Raw genomic sequence first — 12,577 nt, 5'->3', positions numbered from 1 at the left:
TTTTCTGCTTTTGACAGCTTTATGAGTCTTTTGTCAAAATGAAAACGTTACCATCACATTGATCAGCAATGATGCTCCTAATCCGCAGTCAAAAACTTGGCCAAGATTCAAAGTGTTAACTCTAGCTCCAGGTTCAGTGTCATTCCTCTTTCTCTGCTCCTGGTAGAATTTCATCCAGATGTTACTAAGCCTAGGGAACAGTGGTGGGTGACTTTATTGCCTTTGCAGAAATATGCACACATAGGGAATAGGAATGTAGTATTCAGAACCGGAACTAGAGACCCTTATTTATTTGGCCTCTACTGACATAAATTTATAATTATTATTTCAGATCCTGAAAGAACTGACAGCGTTTTTTTTTGTTAATTGTGGAAAATAATTTACTTAGTGAATACTTAACTTTTCCAAAAAGGAAGGGCTTTCAAATGTGTTTAAATATCAATGATGAATATGTTCTTAAGTTTGCTCTTGGGCTTGGGATTGGATGACAACTTTGAGAGTAATGGACCCATTTCTATAAAACAGCTTCCTGTAGATTTTTAGTAGACTGGTATCCAGGCTCTGCTTAGTCATTATCACAGTCCAAAGCATGAACATGGGTCATTTGACAGCTGATGTTCTAATAACTAACCTCAAAGTCTTAGGACCCCTCCCATAATATCTTCTGTAAGTCCTTTCATATTGACATTTTCTCCCCCTGCAGAAAAATAGCAAAAGGAACAGACTCCTTCAGAGTGACTACATGAACATGACACCTCGGAGACTCGGGCCCACGCGCAAGCATTACCAGCCCTACGCTCCTGCGAGAGACTTTGCAGCCTACAGCCCCTGACAGGGACCCCTATCCAGAAGCCAGCCGGCTGGTGCCCCTCTACCTGCTCAACACCAGTGCTCTGGATAGGAAAGGACAGTCTCGTTTTCAGCCGGCCACTTGGGACCTCTACTGGGCCACCTTTGTTAATAGTTTCAGAGCATCTTGATCTGACATCACGATCTTCTTGAGACTCTGGAATGAATTTAAAGAAACTTCCACGACAGGTTAAATTCTGCATGCCTTGACCCAAACTCAAGCTTAGTATATTTATCGACTTGATTGAGAAGTTAGAGTAGAGAAAACAAGAAGCTAGAGGATTCATTCTGCCTTGGAAGCCAATTTCCAGGATGTCCCTGGTTGCTTTCTCACTTACTGGCATGTGTGTGACTTTCAGTCGTGTGAAGTGTGGTAGCTAAAGATGTTTAGATGGAGTAGAAGGCTAGAACAGCCTTCTCTTTGGCTAAGTTGGTGTTTAGAGTGGGTATAGGTTAGAGTTACAGAGTACAGTACTTACATATTTGAAAAGAATTAAAACACTGTTTCCCACTCATGAAATGAGCCACTTAGTTCCTGTTTAGTGTTTTCTTGTTAGTTTAGAAAGCTGTGGACATGTTTTTAATGAACTGTGATCATTTTAAATCACTTTGACCCATGGAATGCCCTCAAAGCACCCCCAGGACTTGCTTTCCTCATTTCCTGTCTTGGGAATTCAGTATTATTAATAGTCACAACATGATTTCAGAACTAAATAGCCCCCACCCCAGGAAGAATGTGAGAGGAAATAAGGTCAATATATATACAAATATATCTGAATGCTATGAAGGATTACTTGTTTAGTAGCTTGTTATAGGCAAATCATTTTAAGTTTCAACTTCCCAGAGTTGGTTTCCTTGTTGTCCTTATGGGTATCTGCAGTGGAATACTGAAATTGCATCTATATAGCACTAGTCATGATACTGTGAAAAAGAGGGTGTTAGCATTGAGTAGGTGACCAGGATGAGTTCCTGGGAGCTTTCTCTGAAGAAGGGGATGAGGCAACTCTTGACATATACTAAAGAGGTGGATATTTTCCAGACAGCATCTTAGGGAGCCCCAGTGTAAGTTCTTTTAGACTCTAAGGTTTAGAGGGACTGTTTTTAGCTCTAGGGCTCAGAGTTTCAGGATTTTGTGAGCTCAGCTGCTTTGTACCCTGTGGATTCACTGGCATGAAAAATCATTTTGTAGTGTGTCTTTAGGAACAACATTGAAGTTCTCAAGAGATCCTGCAAGGCCTGATACTGGAATGAATATGAACCTTTTTTTCTTTGCTTCCAGTTTGGGCCAATTGGAATAGATCTGGGAACCTTAAAGAATGAGTCTACAGAAATCTTTGCCATTTTTTTAGTGCTTTGAACTATTCAGAGGTTTTAGAGGCAGGAGGACCTGCCATTACTAGTTGAATGACCATAGGCAAGTCACTGTTTATCTAAGGCTATGATTTCTCAACTGTAAAATGAAGATAAAGAAACTTGCTGTGATCCCCCTGCCTCTGACTCCCAAGTGCTGGGATTACATGAGTGCACAATCATGCCCAGCTTGTAACAAATTTGAATTCATGAGGATCTCTCAGCTTCAATAATTTTCTAAACAATTGCAATAGTTTATCTTGTAATCAAACATAAGGCATTTGCCCCTACTGTTGTTTTTGTGTATAAAGAGGTCTTTAAACTTTTTTTTAATATGAGAAGGAGGAAGGGATGGGACTCTTTTAATTCTAGACAGACGATATCATTCTCAGATAGTTTTTTTTAATTGGCTTACACTCTGTGCCTTTAATTAAACCAGTGAAGGCCAAGATCAGTCCAACTTGTGTGTTGAAAGATGGCTGATCCTGGCACTTGTGATTGCAGCCAGCCTTTTGACATGTATAGTTCTTGAATTGCAGTTGTAAAATTACATTTGAAAAATGATGTCACTGGAGAGTTTTTAGAAAGGGCAATAGCAAATAACAAACACTTTTTTTTTAATGGAAAGATTTGATCTTTGGTAATCAATAACTTTATTTTCTAACTGGAAAAGGAGGGTTACTGAAGATGAATCACATCTGAGATTTTTCATATCTACTCTGAACAGAACCAATGCATAGGAGTCATGGGTGTTTCACTATTGGTATGATCCAACAAATGCTTTAAAAAACACTGGTTTAGAGTAATGTTTTTGCCCTTTCAGATGTAATATGTATGAAGAAAACTGTGTCACTTGCTGCTATTATTGTAAGAGTCTTGGAGTTAAAGGTGTGCCTGAAGGTTTTAATTGTGAGCGCACCTATTTGGGACTGAGCATGCCAATTTAAAGAGACCGAGTGTATCTTATATCTGCATCCAATGATAAAATTACTACACTAACATGTGCCTGTTTTAAACTTGTGCTTTAATGTTGTCCTCAGGATGGTTGGCAAGGAATCCGAAGATATTTTGCTATTTGAAAGAGTGTATCATGAGTCTTTTTACATCTCTGTATTCTCTCTCTCTCTTGTGTGTGTCTCCCCGCTCCACTGACTCTCTCTCTCTCTCTCTCTCTCTCTCTCTCTCTCTCTCTCTCTCTCTCTCTCTCTCATTTGTATGCCTCCCCATCCCCTGACTCTGCCTCTATTTCTCTCTCCAGATTTTCAAACATTGGTTTCTCTTGAAAGAAATACAACTAGTGGTTTCTTTGCTTGGCTTCAGTAGCAGTTTATCAATCGGCCAATGTTTCCCATCCCTTGAGATATCAGGCTGACTTTATCCATGTGCCCTGTCTGATATGTCTGCTATGGGACAGCTATAGCTCAACTGAGCCTTCCATCATTTAGTTCTTCAATCATTTAGTCAACTAACTGAGCCACTAATTTGCATGGCTATTCTAATAGGCTTACTGATGGTCAGATGGTTGTCTGATCCCTCACCCCAGTCTCTGTACTGCCATGTGGGAACTCCAGTGGACTTACATTATCTCCTATAAATGTTAAGTTCAACTACATGAGATGGGCCTGAAAGCACAGTACTCACTTCCAATTAGTCACCATGAACCCAGGTAAAACACAATGGCATGGATTCTTTCAGGACTTAGCTGACTGAGTTTGTGCTATTTGCAAGACCAGATGAAGCTTAAATCAATCTCTCACTGATATGTTAATGCAAATATCAAAGGCTTGTTCCCTTATCAGGGACTTTACACATACTCTTTTCTCTGTCTAGAATGTTATTTCCTAGATATCTACTTAGTTTGCTCTTACTTCCTTGACACATTGGCTTAAATGTTACTTTCAGCTGTAGTTAATTACCTTTATAACTTGTCTTCTCACCTTGTTTATTTTCTCTATAACATGTTACCATCTCATATACTAGATATTTTCCTTATTTATTGGTTTACTGATTATTTTTCTAATCTAGACTGGATCTCCATAGGGAAAGAACTCCATTTGCTTTTTTTTCTGTATTTCCAGTGCCTAGAATAATGTGTAGCATGCAATAAGTATTTATTGGCTGAATAAATGGATTTCACATGGGCTTATGAATTGATGGTGAGTCTGAATGATCTAAGCACACTCTGAGAAGGAAAGAATCTCTTCTGTCTTCCACTTCTTATTATAGACACAAGAGGTAAAGCGTACACAAAGAAATTTGGTCAAAGAACATCTAATTTAATAAGTTCATTTACAGTTTACAAATTTTTGTGCAATCTGAAAAATAAATACAGTTAGAAGCATTCTAAAAAAGTTATTATAAACAAAACTATCAGGATTAAGTTGATTTTCCATTTAAAGTTCCCACATTTTTTCTTAATAGAGTGTTGGTAATGTTTTATTTTATTTTGTTTTTATTTTTGGATAACTTTATTTGTTAATGGGGAGATGGCTCAGTGGTTAAGAGCATGAGGTGCTCTTCCAGAGGCCCTGAGTTTTATTCCCAGGAACTATATCTGATATGCTCTTCTGGCCTCCATGGACACCAGGAACTCTCGTGGTGCAGCTAACATACATTTAGACAAAACATCCATACACATAAAGTCAATAAATAAAAATAACTTATTTGTTGACAATTGTACATATGTATATGATGTGTCTTGATAGTACCAATACTAACTCCTCCCCACCATGTCCCCCCCCGGATAGTCTCTAATGCATCCCCCTCTCATTTTCATGTCCTCCCCTTTTTCAGTCTTTTCTTTTAGGTACTCCACTGAATCCAGTTAGTTGCCACTCGTTGGAATTCTTGACAATCTTGTTGGATCTTGTGCAGTTAACCATAGCTTCTGTCAGTTTATGAGTTCAATGGGTATGCCGTGTCTAGAATACAACATTTCACAGAACCCCTCTACACTCTTTGGCTCTTAAATTCTTTTAGTTCCCTCTTCTGTGATGTTCCCTGAGCTTTGGGGGAAAGGCTGATATAAATGTCTTCCATTTGGGTTTGAACATTCAATAGTCTCTTGCTCTCACCAATAAGAACAGTTATGAGTCTCTGCATTGCTACCCAGGGCAGAAAAGAGGCTGAGAGCAGCACTAATCTATGGGTAAAAATGGAAATATTCAGAAGGCAGTCTGACATGCCCATTCAAAAAAACAATAGTAGTAGTTTCCCTATCACGACATATGAGCCACGAGTCATTGACTTTTGCCTAGGTTTACAGTATCAGTTCTCAATTCCCTCCTATGGAGTAGGGCTCAAATATTATCAGAAAAGTAGCTGGTTGCTCCCATAACCTTTGTGTCACTATTGCATCTGTGGGCATTTCTTGTCTGGCAGGTTGATATTGTAATCTTCAGGGTCCAGGTCTAGGTAAGACTATTTATATGCCCTCCCCACCCCACAGTGGTCTGAACACCTCTCAACCACTATGAAAGTTAGACAGCCAGAAAGAAGGTCTCAGTTCAGTTCTACCTTGATTTCTCTGCCCTGTAATCAAAGCACATTGTATCTTCAGCAATAGAGCTTTACCATGTAGTTAAAGTAGGCAACTAAGAGCCTGTGTTGCTTTGTGGACCTCTGTAGGTTCCTTGACTAATACTTTGTAGGAACAGATCCCATGCCTGCCACTGAGACTTTAAACTTAAAATCCTTGTTTTCTGGGAAAGGATTTTGTCAATGCTTTAAACCTTTCTTTAGCTTATGATTTCTGAAAATATGGCTTTTGTAGTTAAAAATTCACCCTGCCTCTGAATTTTATGGAGTGATATTTATCCCAATGAAGTCTATAAATGCCTTCTTTGTCTCTGATCCTAAAAGATCTCAAACAATGGTGAGGACAGAAAATGTTAATTTCTTCACCTGTCATGTTCATGGCGTAACTGGGTGCTTGAAAGGCTTGCAGCAGCTTCAGCTCAAGAGAACAATAAACAAATAAAACTTAGAACAAGCTGAAAATGTATACAGACCGGAGAGAAGGCCTTAGGGTGAGGAAGAGAATCGTGTGTGGAGCAGGCCCTTGAATCACAGACACAAGAGCTTGTTTGGCTTCAAGTTTTACTTTGAAGATGACCTGGAGTAAAAAAGGTACGTTAATTAATTCATCTTTAAACACACTCTTTCTTTTGTTGCAACCAGACTTATTGAACTTAGTAAATGTAAGAAAGCATGAAAAAGATGAGTTACTACTATTCAAGAAAGACTGGAATGAGCTAGCCTCATAGATGTTTCAGCAGGGAAATCAGATCAACTGGAAAGGTACTAGACTGATATATGTGAAAATTCAACAACTACAAAAATCTCAGTAAGGATGTCTTTATTGTACTAATGACAATTGTAGATCCCATTTCTGTTTAAAAAAGGAAGTTCAAGTACCTTCAAACTCCTCTTCAAGGTGGAACACAATGCAGATTTCATAACATCACCAGACTGACCCCTTTGCCATGCCTTAACCACACAGATGTGCGAATTTACAGTTGACAACAACCCCAAATGCACTTTTTTCCTTTGTTGGGGATTGAGTGCAGGGCTTCATGTAGGCAAGTACACAGTCAACTGAGCTGCATCCCCAGCCCAGATCAATTTCCTTTTTTAGGGGGGAGAGTAACATGTGTATACATCTCTGTGTACTTGTGTGTGTGTGTGTGTGTGTGTGTGTGTGTCTGTGAGTGCGTAAGTACACGTGTGTACATATACATGTTGATGTTGGATATCTTCCTCTATGATTCTGCACTTTACATTTTGAGACAGACTCTCACTCAGTTTGGAATTCACACCGGTGAGTTCCAGTAAGCTCCTGCCTCCACCTTCCCACCCTACTATGACAGGTAAGCACCAGTCCCTCACTCTTTATGTGAGTGCTCGGGTTACAAACTTAGGTCCTTGTGCTTGTGCAGAAGCACTGACTGAGCTACATCTCTAAACCCACATTTCTATTTAAGCAGTATCTTTCGTCTTCTCTCACTGTATCTGGAACACAGATAATGGATAGGTAAGACAAATAGAAGACATTTTTTTGGGTTCATTGCAATAGAGGTCTGACCACCACAGTATGAAGCAACACACAGATGGTCCGGGGATCATCTCAGAAACTTGCTGGGAGTGTGCTTCTTCTAGGCTCTGTGAGTTCTCCACTGAGGCTCCATTGACATGCTGGCAGTGGTACACAGGAGCTTGGTTCTTCAGGAACACACTTCCCCTTCATCTGGCATCCTGATAGGAAGGTTTTGTTTTGTTTTGTTTGTTTGTTTGTTTTAAGATTCACAGGCTTCTGGCTCTTAAAACTCCTGGTTTCTGTCCAGAGAAGGATGTAGAACACTAGCTTAAGTGCCTTTTGCTCATTTCAGGGTTGACATAGGGCAAAATGCTTGAAATCACTTGCGTTGAAAGTTGGGGGGAGGGCAAGAATATGCCAGATTTCATGAGCTGACCTCATTCTTAGTGTCAAATCAAAGATCAGAATCCGGGCTTCACACAGGACATGCCTTTTTCATGAAAGGATTCAATGGGATACAAACTCAAGGGGACAAAAAGTTGTAGAAAGGGCAGCTTGCATTTCATTTGTACTTCATTATGCAACGGTATATCAATGACAGATAATCTCCTTCGTCTCCAAAGGGCAAACTGTGAGCTGGGTGGAAATGTCAGTTGAGACAGAAGAGCAGCAAACAGCTTTGTTTTCCTATAGTTGTGGTTTTACATGGTGACAGTGACACACGAAGATGAAAATGTGCAGCATGAACTCCAGTTATTATCTGAGTGAGCATCTCTGCCAAAGCTGAAGGAGATGTGTGGGTGTCACCTGCAAGCAGAGAGGGGGAGGGAGGAGGAGAGAGAGAAGAGGGAGGGGGAGAGAGGGAGAGAGAGTGGGTTTGAATTAGCATTGGCGAAGTTAACTGGAGTCATAAAGACATTTTTTTTTCATCTCTTGAGCACACACACAGTGAGCATTTTTGGTATGTTGGCTTCCAAAGTGGGGATTTTTGCTAACTTCTGGGAACCAGTGATGTATGTTACACAAAGTAGACTAACTGGAGTTTAGTCATGGGGATGCACTTTCATTCCCAATCGTGTGCAACTCATGTTTCATTTGCTTTATGCTTCTCTCTTTTGTCTTCCTCTTCATTCATTCAACGACTTTTTGACTTCCCAGTTCTGAAAAGTGAGCTGGGTCAAGGAGACATGACAGAGAGTAACACTGTTTTTGTTTTGTTTAATCTCCTCATGTACCAAACAAAATCTCTCTCTCTCTCTCTCTCTCTCTCTCTCTCTCTCTCTCTCTCTCTCTCTCTCTCTCTCTCTCTCTCTCTCTCTCTCTCTCTCTCTCTCTCTCTCTCTCTCTCTCTCTCTCTCTCTCTCTCTCTCCGTCTCTCTATTTGTTTAGTTAGAAACAATCTTGTTTCACATGTCAATCCCAGTTCCCTCTTCCTCCCCTCCTCCCCTGCCCTCCCCACCAGGTTCCCTAGTCCCCCACCCAATCTCCACTCTGATCTCCAGAGAGGGTAAGGCCCTCCATGGTGGATCTCCAGAGTCTGTCACTTCATCCAGGGCAGGGCCTAGGCCCTCCCCCAAGAGTCCTGGCTGAGAGAGCCTCCCATGTTGTGGCGTGGGCACTCAAAGTCTATTTGTACACCAGGGATAAATACTACCCAAGGCCCCATAGATGACCTAGGCCTTCACCTCCTACCCCTATACTCTGCTCCTTAAGGCAGCTGCCTTGTCTTGACTATAGGACTTAGATCCTTTGCTTTCTTGGTTTGCTTGAAATTTATTTCTCTGATATGTTGTTGCTTAATATTTCTAATATTCTCATGTGCTTAGACCAGGAATTGAAATTTGTTTTATAAAGGGACAGGTAGTACATATATTAAGGTTGGTGATTGCACAATTTCTTGTAGCTACTTTAGTCTGTCATTGTAGTATGAAAATAGACATAAATAAGCAGAATTAGCTACATTCCAGCAAATCTTTATTTGTGGATATTGATATTTGATTTTCATATAATTTTCTTGTCAGATATTATGATTCCCTGGATTCTTCCACCCTCATCCTACCCATATGCACATGTAAAATCTCTCTCATGTTCATGAACTGTACAAAGTCAGACAGCAGCTAGACTTGGCCTGTGGGCTGCAGTTTGCTGGCCTCTGAGACAGAACCAAGCTACCATTTTTAAGCTTATCTCTGAATGCCAGCCACCATCTAGAAAGGAACCGGTCTGGATTCCTATAAAGACCTTTGGGAGTGGTGAGTGTCCAAGTGACTGTTTAGAAAGGAGAACCTTCACCTAAGGGAAAGCTGTCCTGGGGAGAGGAAACAGGAAGTTACAGGTAAAGGGAATGAGAATGTCTCTCAAGATGAAAGAGACCTCTGGAAATTAGTGCTAAAAGCCTAAACATTCCAGAAATTATGGTTACATTTCCTTTGCTCTTTTCCCTCTTGTCTAGCCATCAAATCCTTGTAATTGCCAAGGAAACAAAGTAAATTTTTATTCACAGTCAGCTGGGGGAAGAATATGGCCTGTGTCCAAAGTAATGAAAAAGATTGATCGCTCTGCGAATCCTTCCACGAGGAGCACACTCCACTCCAGTGTAGAGTGGGTGGGGCGGGAACAGAAGCAGCTGCCTCAGGACTAGCCTCCCCCTCCTTTCCATGACTTTTTCAATCTAAATTTAGCTATTATTTATAGGTGACCAGGAGTAGCACCCTGCCCTACTCCCCACCCCCAAATCCAAACTAAGTCTTAGCGTTTTACAGGTAACTGGTAAAATCAGCTTTACACAAATCAAAAAGGCACTGGTCTGACCCCCACCATCCCTTATCACTACCCCACCCTGCTTGTCTACAGCTGCTGGTTACACCCAAGGTACACATAGTTCTTTCTGGAAACAGTGTAGCCTATAGGGGCATTCTGAGCCACACACCCATTCATACCATCTGGACGTTTTAAAAATAGGGTCAAATGTAAGATCCAGCTTCCTTTGTGCAGCCAGGAATAGGAAATTGCCACCAAAAGGTCAGAACCCTGAGATTTATTACGCCAACAGTCTAGAATATCAGGCGTGGGCGCGCCTCTGTCAGAACAGAACGGAATATTCCTGGCTTTGCACACTCATCCAAGTTAAAGCCCAGGTGAACAGCCTCAGGAACTCCAAGCCTTTTCTTATGCAGAGTGTAGGCTTATTATGTATGTTCCCTGCACAAGGGCCTCTAAAGAAGGGGTAAGAAACACTGAGATCCATTCAGACCCCTCTTAGGAAGCCATTACTTCCAAGTCTTACAGAGTGAGACACACTCTCATCCTCAGATGAAAATGACCTAGGATGAAAACCACTGGAAACAAGACAGAAAAGGAGGGTCCTGATGACTGGAAACACTTCTCTCCTGGGTTTTACTTATTTATTTATCTTCCCTGCCCCTCAACTCTTCTCTCTTTCCATGGGTTGTTTTTTGTCACCCTCTGGTAAGGTTAGAAATGCAAGGATAGACTTCCTAGTTTAGATTTCGGGGAAAATAAGAGTTATTGTGTCCTGTAGAATACTAACTTTGGGGTTAATTCTTGGGTTAGCCCTTGAACCTTATTGTTCACAATAAGGTTTTTTTTTTGCCACAATGACAGATCTCTAGTTTTTTCTTACTTATATATGAAAGGGTTAGACAAAGTGACTTCTGTGCCTAATACTTTTCATATTCCACATTGCAACTGTTTTATTATTTTCATATTATGACTCATATACACACATATATTTTTGAGATCTGTAGTTGGTATTATTTGAAAAAGACTAAAATTTCTTGTATACATTACATTCTCTAAAAATTGAGTCACTTTTTCTTTAAGAAATAGTCAATTCTAATTCTTTGTAGGTTTAGACTAGAATTATTTGTGACATTTGTGGGTTTTCTGGTGTGGACTTAGTTCAAAAATGACCTTCACAAAATAGCATGAAAAACTATTTCATTTTTTAAAAAGTTCAACATTTCCCTAACAATAAGCTACTTGATAGTGCAATCCTAGTGATTACTGAATTCTTCACAGTTGATTATGTCTTGAGTATAATATATAGGTACTCAAAACTTCTTAACTGTGAGCAAACAGTTAAAAACAAACAGGAGAATAAAAGAATGGACTACCTTTCATTTGAAAATGCACACAAGCTGTTTTGTATTTTGGTAAATTAGATAAACTAGGTATTATGAAAAGTCTTGGGAAATTTGAAAACTACTGATAAAATTTACAATTTCTTAAAATATCAAAATGTATCTTAATACTATGTATCTTCGGACATTGCTCAGGCACTCAAAATAGAAAACTGTGTCCTTTAACTTGGCAACAAACAGAACTCTGATTATATTATTTTCCCTCTGTATACTTTCCAGGATTCCAAAGAGAAGATAATGGTAGGTCTAAGCTAGAGCAATAGTAAAGCTCTCATCCATGATTGGTTGACACATGTGTAGACACATGGTACAATTCTAACCAATAAGACAGAGGGTGTGCCCCAATGACTGGGAATGTTTTTCCTTGTTCTTAAAAGAGATATTTGGAAATAAAGAATGCCTTTTTTATTTTATACTGTTATGTCTTCAAGGGGTATCTGGATTTTGAGAGGTTGGGGCATGTAGAGAAGAGCAAAGATGGTAGCTGAGCCTTGAAGATTTTTAGCTGAAAGGTTGAACCAACCCCAGAAGTATCTTTCTTCAGCTTCTTGACATGGCTGGCAACAAATAGCTTTGTTATTTAAGCCATTTGGGTTGGATTTTCTTATTACATGAAGAAGCGTAAATCCTAATTAATAACTTTTTCATGTTGATTGGCATATGTATGTACATATATATGTATATATATTCATAGATGACACATTATTTGGAGAAATAAAGGACTGAATAGTACCTTACCCTCTTGACATGCTCAGTTATTAGTATCTAACAACCTGAAGAACTGGATGTTATCAGTATAATTGTGAGTGTCCTTATCTCAGAACAGTTGAAATTCAGGCTACAGGCTTCTTTGAAACATTGTCTATTGAGGCTACTATAAGTTGGAGAAAAGCAGAAGATTCAAGCAATCATTCAGGTTTTCTCCTCTTAAAAAACCTACCACTATCACTACTTTACTAAACCAACACAATCCTTAATTGTCTTCTAATATATTTGGAATACATACCTCTCATCAAGGAACCTTCTCTTTGCCACAGAAAACCACAGCCAATTCAAAGGGCTGAGTTGTGAAGCTCAGCACCGACTGATACATCTACAACACAACTCCTGCACCTAAGGCTCAGGGATCATTGTGAGAGAGGGGCTGAAAAGATTTAAGAGTCAAAGGAACATCGAGTTT

At 39.8% G+C, this 12,577-nt stretch overlaps 1 protein-coding gene across 1 annotated transcript in view; it reads left to right on the top strand.

Annotated features, from left to right (window-relative positions):
* Cd28 (CD28 molecule) overlaps positions 1–4,340 on the top strand; it is a 29,166-nt gene extending 24,826 nt beyond the window's left edge. The window contains exon 4 of the mRNA XM_013113684.3: positions 704–4,340. Coding sequence (XP_012969138.2) covers positions 704–832 — 129 coding nt within the window. The 3' untranslated portion in view covers positions 833–4,340. The remainder of the gene's footprint in view (positions 1–703) is intronic.
* Positions 4,341–12,577: the final 8,237 nt, after the last annotated feature.

The sequence above is a fragment of the Mesocricetus auratus genome, unplaced genomic scaffold (genome assembly GCF_017639785.1).
Source record: "Mesocricetus auratus isolate SY011 unplaced genomic scaffold, BCM_Maur_2.0 Super-Scaffold_100010, whole genome shotgun sequence".
In the NCBI taxonomy this organism is placed as follows: domain Eukaryota; kingdom Metazoa; phylum Chordata; class Mammalia; order Rodentia; family Cricetidae; genus Mesocricetus; species Mesocricetus auratus.
This window is presented reverse-complemented; position numbering and strand designations above follow the sequence as displayed.